Raw genomic sequence first — 17,135 nt, 5'->3', positions numbered from 1 at the left:
AAAAAAAAAAAAAAAAAAAAAAAAAAAAAAAAAGATTTCTTAAATAGTGCGTATAAAATTAACCATATAAGAAAAAAAGGGACAAATTCAACTTTATCAGCATTAAAAATTTCTGCTCTTTGAAAGATTCAATTAAGAAAATGAAAAGGCAAGCACAGTTTGGAGAAAATATTTGCAATGCATGTATCCGACAAAGAACTTGAGTGTATAATATATACATAAAGATGCTCTTACAACTTCATAATGAGAAGATAACCCCATAAAGAGAGATCAGTTTAGGTGTGGTGGCTCACGCCTGTAATCTTAGCACTTTTGAAGCTGAGGTGGGTGGATTGCTTGAGCCCAGGAGTTTGTGACCAACTTGGACAACATGGTGAAACCCAGTCCCTACAGAATAAAAAAAATACAACAAATTAGCTGGATATGGTGGCATGCGCCTGTAGTACCAGCTGTTTGGGAGTCTGAGGTGGGAGGATAGCCTAAACCTGGGAGGCAGAGGCTGCAACAAGCTGTGATCGCACCACTGCACCCTTGCCTTAGTGACACAGTGAGATCCTGTCTCAAAAAAAAAAAAAGAGGGCAAAAAAATATAAACAGAAATTTTACAAAAGAAGATATATAGATGATCAATAGGCATATGAAAAGATGTTTAAAGTCAGTCATCAGGGAAATGAAAATTTAAACAATGAGATATCATATATAATGGGATGGCTATAAAAGGGCTTACAGGGATTGGCAAAGTCATAGATTAACTGGAACTCTTATGTATGTTTGTAAAAGCACAAAGTGGTATAATTTCTTGGAAGAAATATTTAGCAGTTTTTAGTATTATTTTTGATAGCCTTCCAAATTTCTTCAGTTAGTTATAGGTTGGTTCTGCCACTGTTTATTTCTTTGTTTGGAGGAGTCTCATTTTGTCACCCAGGCTGGAGTGTAGTGGCATGATCTCAGCTCACCGCAGCCTCCCAGGTTCAAGCAATTCTCCCTGCCTCAGCTTCCCCAGTAGCTGGGATTACACCATTCTTGCCTTATTTTTGTATTTTTGGTAGAGACAGTTTTACTGTGTTGGCCAGGCTTGTCTCAAATGCCTGACCTCAAGTGATCTGCCTGCTTTGGTCTCCCAAAGTGCTGGGATTATAGGCCTGAGCCCCTGTGCCCAGCCTGCCACTGTTTATTTCTTTTCCCTCCAGCTTTAACTATTTAGAGTAGATTTTCTTGAGTACTAGGAATCACTATTTCTGAGCAGAATTATACAAAGCTGTTTTATTTTTTCTTTAACTTGAGGCAGTGTAGGAGAAAGCAGTATTGTCATGTGAAAGTTACAAACAAGAACATTTTAAACAAGATAGTTACTTTCCTTGTATTGGATATGTGACAGAATTAATTCTAATAACCATCCTGAAGATGGTCAAGAGACAGTAGTTAATAATTGAAATGTTTGGGGTTTGCCTGTGTTAATGGGATAAGGCAGGGATGATTTATGTGTAAATTTATGTATTAGTAACAGCAGTAACAGCTGTAGTTATACTAGGGTTCTAAGAGCAAATGTTGATTAAACATGAATGCAGCAGAGGTGATATGGTTTGGCTCTGTGTCCCCACCCAAGTCTCTTGTTGAGTTGTGATCCTTAGAGTTCGAGGAGGGGTTGGTAGGAGGTGATTGGATCATGGGGATGGTTTGTGACAGTTTTAGCACTATCTCCCTAGTGCTGTCTCATGCAAGGAGTTCTCCTGAGATCTGCTTGTTTATAAATGTGTAGCACCTCCCCCCTTTTCTCTCTCTCTTTTTCCTGCTCCTACCACAGAGACATGCTTGCTTTTCCTTGGCCTTCTGCCATGATTATAAGTTTCCTGAGGCCTCCAATTAAACCTTTCTTCTTATAAATTACCCAGTCTCAGGTAATTCTTTATAGCAGTGTGCGAATAGACTAATACAAGGAGAAATATGTATGGTTACAAATAGTGAATTAGCCGTGGAAAAAAATAGCAAATAAATAATTATTTTGCTTTTTCAGATGCTAATTTTTCTTTTTCATTTATTTTAGGATTTGTGGGAGCTGTCCAATGTCCTTAGGCTGTTTTCCAAATGAGATACCAAAAGCTAGTTCTCCACTGGGTTTCTCAGGCTGCTAGAAGCATTCATTATTATGGTTGTCAAAACTTGGAGTTTTGTTGCCACTATGCCCACAGTAGTGTTTGTTACATAACAGGTGCTTGATAAACATTTGCTAAATTAATTTTTGGAAAATACAGTCTGTCACGCCTTTCTTCTGCAGTATACAATCTTCTGTTGAGATCATCTAATAGATTTTTTTCTCAGATATTATACTTTTGAGGCCTTGAATTGCTGTGTTTTGTATTTTCTATGTCTTTGCAATCATTTTTCTTTACATCTCTGTACATATTTATAGTAACTTTTAAAGTCTTTGTCTGCTAATTCAAACATCTTGTTCATCTTGGAGTCTGATTTTATTGCCTGCTCTTTTTTCGTTGTAATAGGTCATGTTTTTCTGCTTTGCTTGTCTAGTAAATATTAATCGTATGTTCAAATGTTGTAGGGAGTTTGGATTGTTACTTCCTTTAAGGGTGCCAAGTTTCATTTTGTCAGGCATTTGAATTAATAGTTGATCTAGTATTGTCAGGTTTGGTTCTCTTTGTTAAGGCAGGCCTATTTCAGATTTGTCTTTTGTCCTAGGGTATGGTTTTTACTTTAAGGTTGCCCTTTCCGGTGTCTCAGCTAAGTATCTGAGTGTTCCAGGAGGTCTCTTCCACTCTGCCTGGGCCAGAACTCCCAGCTTCTCCAAGTATTATATTACATTACCTCTGGTATCATCTCCATTATGCTCTCAGATCCTGTGCTTAGACAGGCCAGCTCCCAGCCAAATACCTGATATGAAATCCATACAAATTTAGGCCCTTGCTCCACAAACTCCAGCGGCCTGAGCAGCCTAATCTCTTCCTGTTTACCTCAGTGAAATCTGTGTTCCACTTGAGTTCCATTTCCTTCTGCATCAGAGAAGAGCCACCATGCTGAAAGCAAGGGGCACTGTGTTTCTTTGTTCTTAAGAATCATAGCCTATCTGCAACAACTGTAGTGTGATATAAAAATATATAATTTCTATTGGTGACAGTTAAAAATACTGCTTGCGCTACTTGGTAATACAATATTTCAGATTCAAGTTCATATACTCTTTTTCTTCACCTCACCACACACGTATTTTCAGAGGTCCTACTCGTCCTTCCTGCCAGTAGTTATAACTCCTGCCAGTAGTTACATTATAATTTTGGTTATATCAATATTGACTTTTTATGGGATTATAACTAGATAAATGCCATTCATAGTTAAGTGATATAGCATTTTATGATTTTTTTCCTGCATGTTTTGTTTTTCTTGGACTTACAGTTGTCTCTCTCTTTTTTAAATTATTAGTTTTCAGTGTTCTTAGCTTTAATTCATAAACTTGCTTGCCCCTAATTGTATAAGTCTCTCAACATGTTTAAGCACATTTGGCATTATATCAATTTTATCTTTTCCAGGTGCCTTCTGATCTTTCCCAGTCTGGGTTAATTGTTCTGCTTGGCTTGCTGTATGGCTGTCTACTTAAGATGTCCCTTCACTATCATTCTAGGGATTCTCTTTTCCTCTCTTGTGAGTTAGATTCTTCAGTTCTTGGAAACTGTCATCTCCTTTCATGGTTTCCCACTCTTGATTTGGCAGAGCACATCTTTAGTAACTTCCTGACAAAGTGTATGGGAAACAAAATTATTTGCGATTTTGCTTATTTTAAAATGCCTTTATTATATAGTCACACTTGATTTATAGTCTGTATTGGTATGGAATTCTAGACCGAGAAGTTTTCCCTCAAAATCAGAAGGTTTGGCTCAGTTGTTTTTTAGCTGCTAGTATTGCTGTTAAAAAAGATAATGTCATTTTGATTCCACATTATTTTTATGAAACCTGTTTCTTCTCAGGCAGCTTTTAGATCTGCTATTTCTTTGGTATTCAGAAATTTCATAAGATATGTATGCTTCTACTGTTTTCATCTGTTTTGCCAGGTACTCGTGCACTCTTCCAGTTTGAAAACACTCATCCTTCAGTTTTGAGTATTTTTCTTGTTATAGCTTCGGTTTCTTTTCAGTGTTCTGTTTCTGGAACTCCTAACATATATTGAACATCGCGAACTCTTAATTTTTATTTAGTCTTCTGATTTTTGTTTGTCTTTTTATTCTAAATGTTCTTTCAATTCCTCAGCCTGTGCTCTTCTAGCCCTTCTTTTGCCTGCCTTATGGGGTTGAGGATTAAATGATTTATATATCTGAGGTGCTTAGAATATGCCTGGCATATGATAAGTGCTTGTATTAGCTGTAATTGTTATTGTTTACTTTCATAACTGTCTTGAGGAAGGGGTCTTTGGTCTTGATTCTTTGACTTCTTGGCTGTACATGACCTTGGGTGAGTTCTGTAATCTGTTTGAGACCTACCTCCCTCTTCTGTAAAATGTTAATAAGCTCTATCTCTCAGATGTTTGTGAGGGTCGAGTGAGAATATATATGTGAAAATGTTTAATACCTTTATACAGAGTTAATAGTTAACACATGGATCTTTCAAATATGAAAAGTTTTTAGTTTGAAGGGAAAATGATGTCTGAATTTTTAGGGTTATTTTCAAGAGTGCTTGATTATGACTGTCTTGCAAATCTGTCTGATCTAGGTATACTTGCACTAAATGCGAATGCTTTTAAAGAAGTTATGTTTTAATCTCTTTATGTTAGGTTGAAGATAGAAGATTATGAAAATATTCATTCTGTGAAAAGCTCTGGCTTTACTTCAGATTGTATAAATCTGTGTAATGTAATAATTATTTAAGAATGACATGATTACTCTAAACCCGAAGGGATATTTGTTTGGATTATTTATTTTCACTTAAATGGTATTTGAGATTAGCGGAAAAGAGAATCTTTTGGTTTTTCTCAATAGTATTAATGTAATTTCAAATGTTAGCTCATTTTTGTTAATGGTGGCTTTTTGTTTGTTTGTTTTGTTTTAAGGTTTTTGGATTCAAAGCATAAAAACCATTACAAGATATACAATCTGTAAGTATGTTTTCTTATTTGTATGCTTGCAAATATCGTCTAAAACAACTATTAAGTGAAAGTTATTTCCTTGTTAGAGTGAGGTAGAATTAAAGATATATTTTAACAGAATTGTATTCCTAAACCAATTAATTCAAGAAGTCCGAGAGCATGGTTAGATCATTTAGAAAGTGTAGTGATGAGGTAAAACAATGTTGGCACAGATTCATGTTACTTGATCTGCTTTAAATGACTTGGCATCTAGCCCATCTTTGAGTCCATAACTGTGTGGTAATTTTAAGTGTAATTCACAGCAGAGCTTCTGTTAAAGCACTAATAGCATCTTCTTCCATGGAGGTATACTTTAGAGTGAATATAATTTTGTGTATTCTGTGTCTCTAGAGCAATTGACTGAAAAAGCTATTAGGGCATTCTCTGTATATATAACGTAAGTTATTTAAAATTGCTGAATTAGGTGGTTTGCCTTGTCTAGGACAGAGTTTTAAGGACTGCCTACCTGATTGATAGAACTAGTTGACTCTTTATCTTTTCCTTTTTGTTTTTCTTTTGACTTTGGGACTAGAGATGTGAAAAGGTAAAAAGGAAGGAAGGAAGAAACTACTTTAACAATTTTTGCCCATAAAGACTGTTTTTCCTTCTCAAAATATGGACTATTTTCTGATTTTCAAAAATCGGCACATAAAAGATGTTATTTTCTACCTGACTTTTATCTTTCCCATGTGATATCTGTAAATTATAGATAGGAAAATATTTTAATGTAAAGTTATACACACTAATTCACTGTTATAATTTGTCTATAGAGTTTATCAAACGTTAAGAACAAGATTCACTCTGCCTTCAGTGGGCATTAAATGTTTACTAAAAAGAAAGATTCTCTGTGCCATGTTGTCTTGTGGGGTGTTGCTTTTTTATCTGTAATTTAGTGATCTTTCTAGTGTGATAAAGTGTCAGTAGTACTGAGAGCGGAGTGGACATTGATATTATTACTTTCAGTGAATTTTCACTGATGTTTTTCAGATTCACAAAGGAAAAAATGTTTGTTAAGTCTGTATCACTTATTAGATATCACAAAACATGTTGGGGGGGATGCATACAGAGGTGAATTGGATGTAGCTCCAGTTCTCAAGTAGCTTACATTCTAACATAACAGGTAGACAAGGCATTACAGAAGAAGTAACTCTTGTATAGAAGGTTGCAATTAAGAGAACATGGAAATAGTAATTGTACCTTATAGGGAAGGTTTCATAAAAGAAGCCATGTTTGAGCTGGGGTGAAAAGAACCAAGTAAGGGTTGACTTTCAAGCCTAGGAGAGGAGGGGAAGTGGCATTACAGGTTAAAGGAATGGCATTGTAAGAAGTTTGTTGGCATAAAAGTGTGTAGAATATGGCAGCTCATTCATTATAATCAGATTGTGGTGTGTGTATGTTGGGGTGGGGGAGGATTGCAGTGGCAATAGGCAACAAGATAAAGTAAAAGGTGTTATGGAAACTTAATGGGGCCAACTTGCATGTGATCTAAGCATTTAGGGGTCTTTCTCTTTTCCTGATAAACCTCTCCTACAAAGAGGCTTGTTGCAGATACCATAGTGTTTCTTTGGAGGAAAATAAAAACCACAAAGCTTTGTACTTTTTGTATGGTTGGATTCAGAATTTAAGTAATAAAAAAGGACAAGAACTTTCAAAAGCTGGAAGCCATAAACTGAGTCACTTCAGGCTTAGACTATCAGAATTTAGAGAGCCTCAGAATGGTGGTTGAAGGACACTAAAGACAAATTCTGCCCTTTTTCATATCTAGCTTAACATATTCAAAGAAAGGGAAGGAAATTCTTATCATTCCTGTGTGTAGTGACTTCCTGCTTCCAGAACTTAGGACTTTGGCTGTACTGTCAGTATTGTGGGTCACTTACATTATTATGGTTAAAGTTGGCTTTGGAGAGAGCCTAGGAACCTGACTGCCTGTTTGTTTTTATATTTCCAAACATTGGATTCCCAAGTTAATGAAGTCTCTTGATTAGTTGAGGGTAGCTTTTAATGCATATATTTTAACGCCCCTTTCCCACATGAAATCATAGACTTTCAGAACTGGAAAGTACCTGAAAGAGATCATTTAGTCCAACCTTCTCATTTTACAGATGGGGAATCTGAGGCCTAGAGAAGTTAAGTGAGTTGAACAAGGTCACACAGGTACATATGGTAGCAGACCGTCCACTGTTTACGCCAATATTCCCTTTATGTTTTGCTTTTTTGCTTGTTCGTTTTAACATCTCCGAATTTTACTGACTTCAGAAGTTTCTAGAACTACTAAGTTATAGCATGTTCTGAGTTCTAATGTTACTTTCCAACTTTACCCTTTTTCTACCCCTGTTTATGTTTCTGATTCTGGGTAAGTGAGTCTGGCAAGCAGCAGGTGTTCTATTTTATTTCTTTTATTTTTAGGATAGCTATTACATGAGATATATATGTCTTTGCAAACACACATAATTTAAAGATCTTAAAATATTTGCACTAGGCATACCCACATTTAATAGTACGTTAAACATTTTATAGCAAAAATGTATACATGGGTGAAGAGTTCTTAATATGGATTTTCTAATAATCGTGTCTGTATCTCTGTTTTCTTCAGGCATTCATAACATTAAGCAAATTCAGGTGTACTGATACTCAATTGAATTAATCAGTTTGTTTTGTACAAGCATATTTTATTATTGTTCCTTGCTCTATAATCTGGTAGAGATGGGGAAGGGGAGGTAGTGAATAAAGAGATGTGTACTTCTTGCCTTTGAGGAATTTAAGTGTTCACTGTATACTAATTTTTAAAAGGTAATTACTGTATTTCACTGCATATTTTATTTGACATTATCATTTTTTGGTAAACCTTTAGCTATTACTAATATTTATCTATTAAGTTTTCTTTTGTAAGATAGTGATAGCTTCATTGAAGAGAGTAAAGAAGAGACCTGCCTACCTTGCTGATTCTATGGCAACTCTCACTTCTCTGGAAGCTTTTCCTGTTAATCCTACTCCTTTCTTCAGTTTCTGCCTTTTGCTTCATAAAAACTCATTCTTATAAATGCTTATTCATTTCTCTTGTCTCATATAAGCCAATATAGGTAATGATATCTTGAGTTTTAGTTATAAGGACATATAAATGGTTAAATTTAAATGGTTAAACCCCATTTGCCATTCGTGTATGTTTAATTTTAGTTTGTTGAGAGACTTATCATTACCAAACCACAAAGAATTTAAAAGAAACTGTGGGTGGGTGGTAGGTGGAAGGACGGCATGTATCAGAGATTTTGATTAAGAAGAAAGTCTTCATCCTTATCCTACCAGCTCTTTCCTTGAACACATTTATCATTACCAGTCCCAGCATATTTGCTCCCATATTTCCTATGCTTACCTGTAAAGATTTTCATAACTATTTTCATGCTTTTTACTGTCACTGTTGGTTCTGTTATTACTGCTCTTATGGGAATGCTGGCTTTGACTAAAATTTGTTATTGCTTTTGTATTTAAAACTTTGTTTTTTTTTTTTTAAATTGTAAGTAGAATTATGGAACAGTAGTGGAAAAAGTTTGAGTTTTGTAATCAGATACTGAGCTTGAGTTCTGGCTCTTTCATTTATATACTGTTATATGGGGCAAGTTTTTAAATGCTCTTCTAAATCTTAACTTTCTCATATATAAAGTGAAGATAATATTGACAATTATCACATGGTTTTGAAGATGAAACAAAAAAAAGTAGAAACTCTTTGTAAGGTGTGTTTATCTAGTTAACTCTTAGTAGTTATTATTTCCACTTTCCGTCCATACAGTCCTCTTAACAGTAATATTTGAGAACCATTTTATTAAGGCAGTCTTAAGGAGTGTCCATCAAAGCACATGTTCTAGATCCTGAGAAAGTAGGGGAAGTTTAGAACTGAAGCTGCACAAAACTAATGGTTATTTTCTGTTTCTTAGATTCTGTTTTCCTAGTTCTACATCTCTGATTCCTTATAAAATACTCCATTGTGAATTCTTCACTATTGACAATTTTTCCTCTTTTGTCTGTACTAAAGAAAGTGTAAAACGTGACTATCTTCCTTATCAGTCCTCTTCTTTTTCCTGTTTTTCATATCAGTGGGTATGAAATTATTAGCAAGGTTGCATATATGTGCCTATGTCATTACTAAATGCATTTTCTTTCTGGCAAAGCTCAGTATACTAAATTATACTAAAAAGGAAAAGCTTGTTTTACTTTGAGTGGTAATATGAAAGTTGTTTTATTTCAGGTCTGACCAGTTAGAAACCAATGGATTGCATTAACTGTTTTATAATTAGTTAAACCTTCATGTGAATTTGGTTTTGAAATTCTTTTCTTTTTCTTTTTTTTTTTTTTTGAGATGGAGTTTCACTCTTGTTGCCCAGGCTGGAGTGCAATGGCGTGATCTCGGCTCACTACAACCTCCGCCTCCTGGGTTCAAGCGATTCTCCTGTCTCAGCTTCCTGAGTAGCTGGGATTACAGGCATCTGCCACCACACCTGGCTAATTTTGTATTTTTTGCTAGAGACGGGGTTTCTCCATGTTGGCCAGGCTGGTCTCGAACTCCCGACCTCAGGTGATCCACCCTCCTTGACCTCCCGAAGTGTTAGGATTACAGGCGTGAGCCACCACGCCTGGTCTGAAATTCTTTAAAGTAGAGAAACTATATAGATGTTTTTCAGGGTTTCTAAATGTACAATACAGGTCCACAATCACTTATCTGAAACTCTAGGGGCCAGGTATGTTTCAATATTCAGAGATTTTAATTTTCAAAAAGGTAACACAGATGCGTATACTTTTACATAAACACCCCAGTGGGGTGGGGTCAGTACCTGAAATGAAATGTTTAACTCTTCACTCTTTAATCTTTAAGTGTATTAAAGATTATGTACAGTCTTACAACTTCAGATCAGGATTTGCTGCAGTTGAGTTTGCCATAAAACTTAAGAGAAAATGTTACATTTGGGATTTTGGAATTGCAGGTTAAGGAGCTATGGGCCTTTATTTGTTTTAAAATGCTAAGATTTTATTTTAAATATTTTTTTAAAATTTCTTTTGCATAGTAGTTGGAGTTACCAAGATAGTACTGACAACAACTGATATATAAGATCTCTTTCTGAGCCTTTTATTGTTTGTAAACATGGGCTGTTAATTATTAGGAAGCCGTACATACTAACATATCACTGCTATTAAGACAAATATTAGCATACTCTAGTAATGACGCGTCAACGTTTTACTATTCCGTATTGATTTTACTTATTCTTTCATTACTCTCATACTGTAATTAAAACTTGCAACCTGAGAGACTGATGAAAAAGATGACCATTGGGTTTTCAACAGGGAGAAATGTCTGGTTTTAAAAAAAAAATTAGCATTGTATCCGAGTAGATTAATTGACATCATTCAGTTTTTCTTTCCTGTCCTTATGCTTTTATTATTTTTAACATATATGTTTTTGAAGAATAGTTTGAGAATTATGTATGCTTCACTATGAGTTACAGATCCTATTGAAAGTAGTCAGATACTATTGAAACTATAGGTACTTATAAAATAAAAAAAATATTCCAATAGCATGCAAAATTTTCATAGAGGAAATTTGAAAGCATGAAAGCACCTGAATTTGCAGTACTGTATATTAGTGGCATCACAAGTTTTGTGAGCAAATGTATTAGCCCTAATTGCATACACTTAATCTTTTAAGCTTTGGTTTTATATTATGAAATGGGAGTGATAACAGTATCTACTTAATATAATTCTTGTTATTACATGAAATAATTAATGTTAAACATGGCATAATTAATACATGACACATTATAAAGATTCAGTCAATGTTTTTTAATATTAATACTTTTTTTCTTCCTAAGTGCAAAAGATAACTTTATATCACTTTTAAACTTTTCTTTTAGTTGTGCTGAAAGACATTATGACACCGCCAAATTTAATTGCAGAGGTAGGTATAAATGTACTATGTTGTATAACTTAAACCCAATAGACAATATCTTACTGTCATAAAAATAGTGAATCATCTAGATTATTGAGTGATATACATATTTATCTTAAGAATGATCTTTAAAAATTTGAAAATATAAATTTAATTTTGCCGTCATGTTTTAGGGAGAAAGTATTGCATAAAGCTATTAATATTTTCAGGAAGGCTAAAAGTGCAGATAGACTAAGAATTAGGAAAATTCCTAGACTAAAAATAGTATAAGGAGATACTGTTTGAGGCAGTTGGTCTAATAATAAGCAACTATAGGGAGAAAGCAGATAGATGAGTGGAGGGAGATGCTTTAAATGAGTTCTACTCCAGGCATAAGTTAACTCTCAGAGCCCGCAAAAACATTCACTTTTATTTGTGAAATACAACTGAGTTCTCTCATGGCTTAACGCTGTGAGAGAACTGAAGAGTTGAGAAGCTTGGCAGATGCTGCTGTGATAGTCAAAAAGAGAAAGTGGGTGCCATGAGGGTACTGATTGATATATTTGCTGTTGATCCCTCCTGAAAATGTAGACTGGACTTTCAGACAGTTGGTTTGAAAATTCTAAATCACTAGTGATTGAGATTTAGTGTAGATTCACTATGTTTTTTTGTTTTTGTTTTGGTGGATTTAGGCTGTTGTTTACTAGGTAAAGCAGGCTTTATTTCAGGTTTATCTTGCTTTAAATAGACATCTAACAGATTTTCCTGGAGGTTTTTCTGTACCGCTGGGAAAATGAAGTTAGGGAGATGACTAAGTGAAAGCTGTCCTGCTAACTTCCTATAATGACAGTCATTGTCTACCAGAAGACCTCTCCTTTCACACCAAAGGACTTAATTGATTGTATTCTGTACCACAATATGAGTGACTTGACTGGAGATATAAGACATACTTCTCATATATTTAGATGACACAGGATAGTACAATGAATATCAGTCAGGGTTTTTAAGGATCTTAATAGAGTGGAACTAAGGTAGATACTACTGGGAACAATTAATAGTGATATATCGTAATCCTGTTTCTAAACGAGTTTTTTAGAAAACCTCAACTCTGACTATAGTGAAAAAAAAAAGTATTGGACACTTAATAATTCATGTGACAAGACCTGAAACTTTGATAACAATTATGTACATTTTGTAAGTAATTTCTTTGGTATATGCCTTCATATATCTCTGATATGTAACCTGTGCTACCAGCCCATTTAGTGTAAATTCCCAGAATGTATTCTTCTGCATAAAATGGAGGAAAATAATATTTGGCTTTCCTAATGATTACATGTGTATACAACACTAACATTTACAAGACCACCTTTAAATAACACACTTAGCGTTTTTATTTTTTGAAATGTAATATGCAGTTTTTTCCATAGTTTATCCTTATTAGTAATCTGTTCTATCTTTGGACTATGTTTTGTGATGATGAAATAAATACTGTAAATATTATTATTCCTTTTGCATTGAGAGTCCTGACAAAATGTCCATGTGTCATTTCATTTTGGGTTTAGCTCTACCTCTAATATGTGACCTATGCTACTAGTCCATAGAGCGTAAATTCACAGAATGTATCCTCCTGAATAAAATGGGGGAAAATAATACTTGGTTTCCCTAATGATTATGTTTAAAGTTAGCAAGAGACTATTTTCTATTTAAAAATTAGTTAAGCAATATGTTATTTTTCTCTGGAATCCAGTGTTTCTTTTAAACACTTGTTAAGTTTGTATGCAACATTTCTAAAGTTAACCTACTTATAATTAAAAATTCAGAGGATTTGTTTTCTTATTCTGAGGTTATCTTTTTACCACAGTTGCACAATATCCTTTTGAAGACCATAACCCGCCACAGCTAGAACTTATCAAACCCTTTTGCGAAGATCTTGACCAATGGCTAAGTGAAGATGACAATCATGTTGCAGCAATTCACTGTAAAGCTGGAAAGGGACGAACTGGTGTAATGATTTGTGCATATTTATTACATCGGGGCAAATTTTTAAAGGCACAAGAGGCCCTAGATTTCTATGGGGAAGTAAGGACCAGAGACAAAAAGGTAAGTTATTTTTTGATATTCTTCCTAGATCTGAGAATTTATTGGAAAACAGATTTTGGGTTTTTTTTCCTTCAGTTTTTATTGAGGTGTAATTGACAAATAAAAATTATATATAAATATAGTGTATAAAATGATGTTTTGATATATGTATACATTGTGAAATGATTACTGCAGTCAATCTACTTAACATATTCATCACCTCACATAATTATTCTTTCCCCCCAGGGTGAAAGCATTTAAGATCTACAATCTTCAATTTTCAATTATGCAGTGTTATTATTAACTATAGTCACTATGCTATCCAGTAGATCTTCAGATCTTATTCATCTTGTGTCCCTCCATCCCCCTCAGTCCCTGGAAAATAGGTTTTAAAGATAGTTGCTAATCCTTATTTCTTTTAAATTTTTAAATCACTTGCTGCCTCAATTTCTATATAAGGAAATGACTGATTGATTTCATTTTTCTGTTCATGCTACCATTTTCATATCATACTAGCACATGTTACCCATTAACTGTATTGCAGATTTGGCCTCACAAAATCATTCTAAAATAACGTTTTTTAAAAGCATATTACTAAAAAAATAAGCTTTATATTTCTGAAGCTTGCTTGATCATAGAATGTCTTTGGATAAACTTGGATACCATAACCTAGTAAAGTGTGAACTTTTATAATACATAAAAATTATTATTTTGTAAGAATATTCATAAATGTAGTTATAATTAGATTAATCAAAGATTTTTGATCAGAAAACTAAGGACTATATTGAAAATCAGTGACAAATTTAATTCTTATAGTACATCTGAAAGAAAAAAGAAAACTCTTGAGAGAACTTTTACAGTGGTTTAACTTTGCTGTTGATGTATTTCTTTGGGTGGCAAGTATAGCAAAACATGGAAACATTTAACACAAAGAGATTTTGTACATTTTTCCATCTCCAAGAAGAACAAAGCCTAAGTCCCTCCAGTTAAATTAGAAAAACTGATTTAGAGAGTTATTCTTCATGTTAAGCTAATTTCTTCTTAATCCAGCTGAAAACAGAAATAGAATGATCATATTAATCATTTTAAGCTGTGTAGTTGCATTGATTCCTTGTTCCTTTACCCCTTTCTCATCTCGTGTTTCCTTACCTTTTGTGACCTTTTTTACATTATATATAAGGATCCCAGAGTACTATTTGTGGTTGATAGTTTACAAAATTGAATCTTATATTAGTGCATAATTTCGGTGAATGTTGAAGATTATGGTAGATTGCCTTACATTTCTGCATATTGTTTGCACCTTGGAGTGATAGCACTGGCATGAATTATAGAGCTGAGAATCTAAAGATGTTTACTTTGACTCATCCTATTATCATCTGAAGGGAAACAATTGCTTTTACTGATTAAAAATATAAAAGGTAAATTATTCTATATGTCAGTGAATAAATGCAGTGCAGCACAGGGAAAAAAGACTGCTGGGAAGAGAAGTATAGAGAAATGGGTAAAATTAAAATGCGGTAGCAAAAGCAGTGGTAGAAATTTAAACCAGAGTTGATGAGCAGTAGATATCTTGGTAGTGGGAAAAAAATCAGGTAAAAAGATTTTTGTAATAAAATAGAAAAATTGTGTAATGTGGAGGCACAGAACACTAGATTTAAGCTAGAGGGTCTTAAATTGTGTTACATACCTTGTAAAAGTCTGATAGAAGCTATAAATGTTCTCCCACTAAAAAATGTGCATAGTGTACATAAAATTTTGCACATTTATATTGAAACATGTTCTTTTAAACAGAATATAAAAGAATCTTCATGAGAACTATGTCACATTTTTTTCATGTAAAAACCAGTGGCCACTATGTGAGAGCAATGAATAAATCTAAGTGGTACAAATTAACCAAAATTAAGCTATAGTTCTGTTTAATACTAAATTTTAATGAATAGGCTGCTATTTAACTTTTAAAATAACAAGTTGAAATTATGCTCTTATCTTTGAAACTTTTATATAATCTTTGATATCCAATCAATGTTGACTTTGGTGAAAAGTGCTGAAAACACTATTTCACAAAAGAACAAAAGAGTAAATGGAAACTGTAGATTCTATTGCCTGATGAAAATAAACATGTTAAGAAATAAGAATTCTCTTAGACTCTTCAGATAAATTCATGTTGCATCATTTTATTTGCTTTCAAGTTACTGAGATCATGTTTGGCAAGACCTGTATCATTAATGCTGTGTTAGGAAGGAAAAGATTATGACTCCTTGTTTTGCTTTTAAGATTGAAAAGTTAAACTCTAAAAAGAATGTATTTTATCCTGTAAACAGCAGTATCAGGCTATAGACTTTGTCTTCTGAAGCCAGTGAACTTACATATAGCAAAGAACTTTATAATGCTCCCATTTCTTGACAAAACCTCTCGAGAAGCTCTTGATTGAAAGTCTTGGCTTTCATAAATCTGGCAACTTTCATAATAGTAGATTTTTCATGACAAATCGTCTTGCACAGGCAATTAGCAAGGATTGGCACTTGAAACGGTAGAGTACTTTCACAACAGATAAGATTTCTTTCAGGATTGATGACAGTCTTGCACCCCAGTGCATACTGATGAAGATAGCAGTGGGTGACAGTGACACAGAGAGCTTCTGTCTTTACCAGTGCCCCAAAATCAAATATGTTGCCTGGCAGTAAGGTGTACTATCTGCCTACAGAATACTGAGGTTTCTTCAGGAGAAGTTTTTTGGTAAAGAAACTTTACTATTTTGAAAGTTTTCATGTTTTCTGAAGTTTCTAAAAAGGACTCCAAAATGGGAATGTTTTCTTGATTGTGTCCCATGTTTGTATTTGATGAAAATCTAGTAGCTGGCCATACTGAGAAATCATATCTGAAGAAAGGTGGTACTTTTAGTCTTCCTACTTCATTTTTTTTAATATCGGCGTTTTTGGTGGGAATGGATAAAAGTATTTGATAGAGGTACTGCAACAGTCTTTTCTGCTTCATGCTCCAAATATGTTTGACTCTTTCTAGGATACTGGCCTTCACCCATTCAACTGTGTGACATTTTAATTTATTTAGCATCACAATCAATAGCCTGGTAGGGTGATTTAATCAAGGATTTTTAATTGGAACAAATAGTTTTTGTAATGGTCTAGGCTTTTCCAACTAAACTGTGCTCTCACATGTGGCTTCTTTTTCTCCCTCTTCCCTCCCTCTTATACACTTCCACCCACACACATATGCATACGTACCCTGTCTCATGTGCTGCTTCTTCAGAATAGTTGGCTGTGCTCTGCTGATGGTGAGAACTTGCCACTTTAAGAAGGACTTGGGATAGTCCATCTCATCATGTTCAGGGATGAAAGTAAAACCCAAGGATATTTAAACTTTATTTTCTGTTTCCAGTCCAAATTAAATCCAAGAGAAGTCTCCATAATAAAAAATTTGCCAATGGGAAGATACTCTCGTCATCACAACCTGGTAATACTATCAATTCTGTTTCTCTTCAGAGTTCAGGAAAAAATATTTGATGAAATTGTAAGTCCTGTAGGATGTTATGAAGTAGGGCCAGAATGAAAGATAGCAAGAAAAGTAGTTATGAAAATAAAATGCAAAGCTTATAGTATCGTGTGGTAAAATGTAATGGTACCTACTTCATCAGTAGAACCACTCTAGGCATCTTCTCCATCCTTTGTGTAGATTGGAAGATCCCCCAAGTGAAAGGAGATGATGGGCAAATAGTAAATAGAAAATGGAGATCTGTACATGTAGTGTTAAGAATGTAAGTAGTAAAATTGTAATGTTTCACTGTTACATAATATTAAGACTCAGAGTTAAGGAATTTCACTGAAGTTGATCACTTTTTTTGTATCTTGGAGTCAAAATAAATAAATCTACTATACTTGGCTCATGCTTAATTAGTATACTTGGACCATATTATGGATGAATTATTCACAGGATCTAAAGGAGTATTCTAATGTGTTCTTACCTTCTTTATCCCTGTGTTTATTTAAAAAGGCAAAAAAAAAAAAA

At 34.1% G+C, this 17,135-nt stretch overlaps 1 protein-coding gene across 2 annotated transcripts in view; it reads left to right on the top strand.

Annotated features, from left to right (window-relative positions):
* The window catches only part of PTEN (phosphatase and tensin homolog), a 97,942-nt gene that overhangs the window by 47,917 nt on the left and 32,890 nt on the right, over positions 1–17,135 (top strand). The window contains exons 3-5 of one of the 2 annotated variants that reach the window (XM_032245605.1): positions 5,048–5,092; positions 11,020–11,063; positions 12,895–13,133. In XM_032245605.1, the coding sequence (XP_032101496.1) occupies positions 5,048–5,092; positions 11,020–11,063; positions 12,895–13,133 (328 nt within the window). The remainder of the gene's footprint in view (positions 1–5,047; positions 5,093–11,019; positions 11,064–12,894; positions 13,134–17,135) is intronic. The other variant, XM_032245604.1, reaches the window with a different exon arrangement.

Source organism: Sapajus apella, unplaced genomic scaffold (genome assembly GCF_009761245.1).
Source record: "Sapajus apella isolate SASKATOON/1434 unplaced genomic scaffold, GSC_monkey_1.0 scaffold58, whole genome shotgun sequence".
NCBI lineage: Eukaryota > Metazoa > Chordata > Mammalia > Primates > Cebidae > Sapajus > Sapajus apella.
This window is presented reverse-complemented; position numbering and strand designations above follow the sequence as displayed.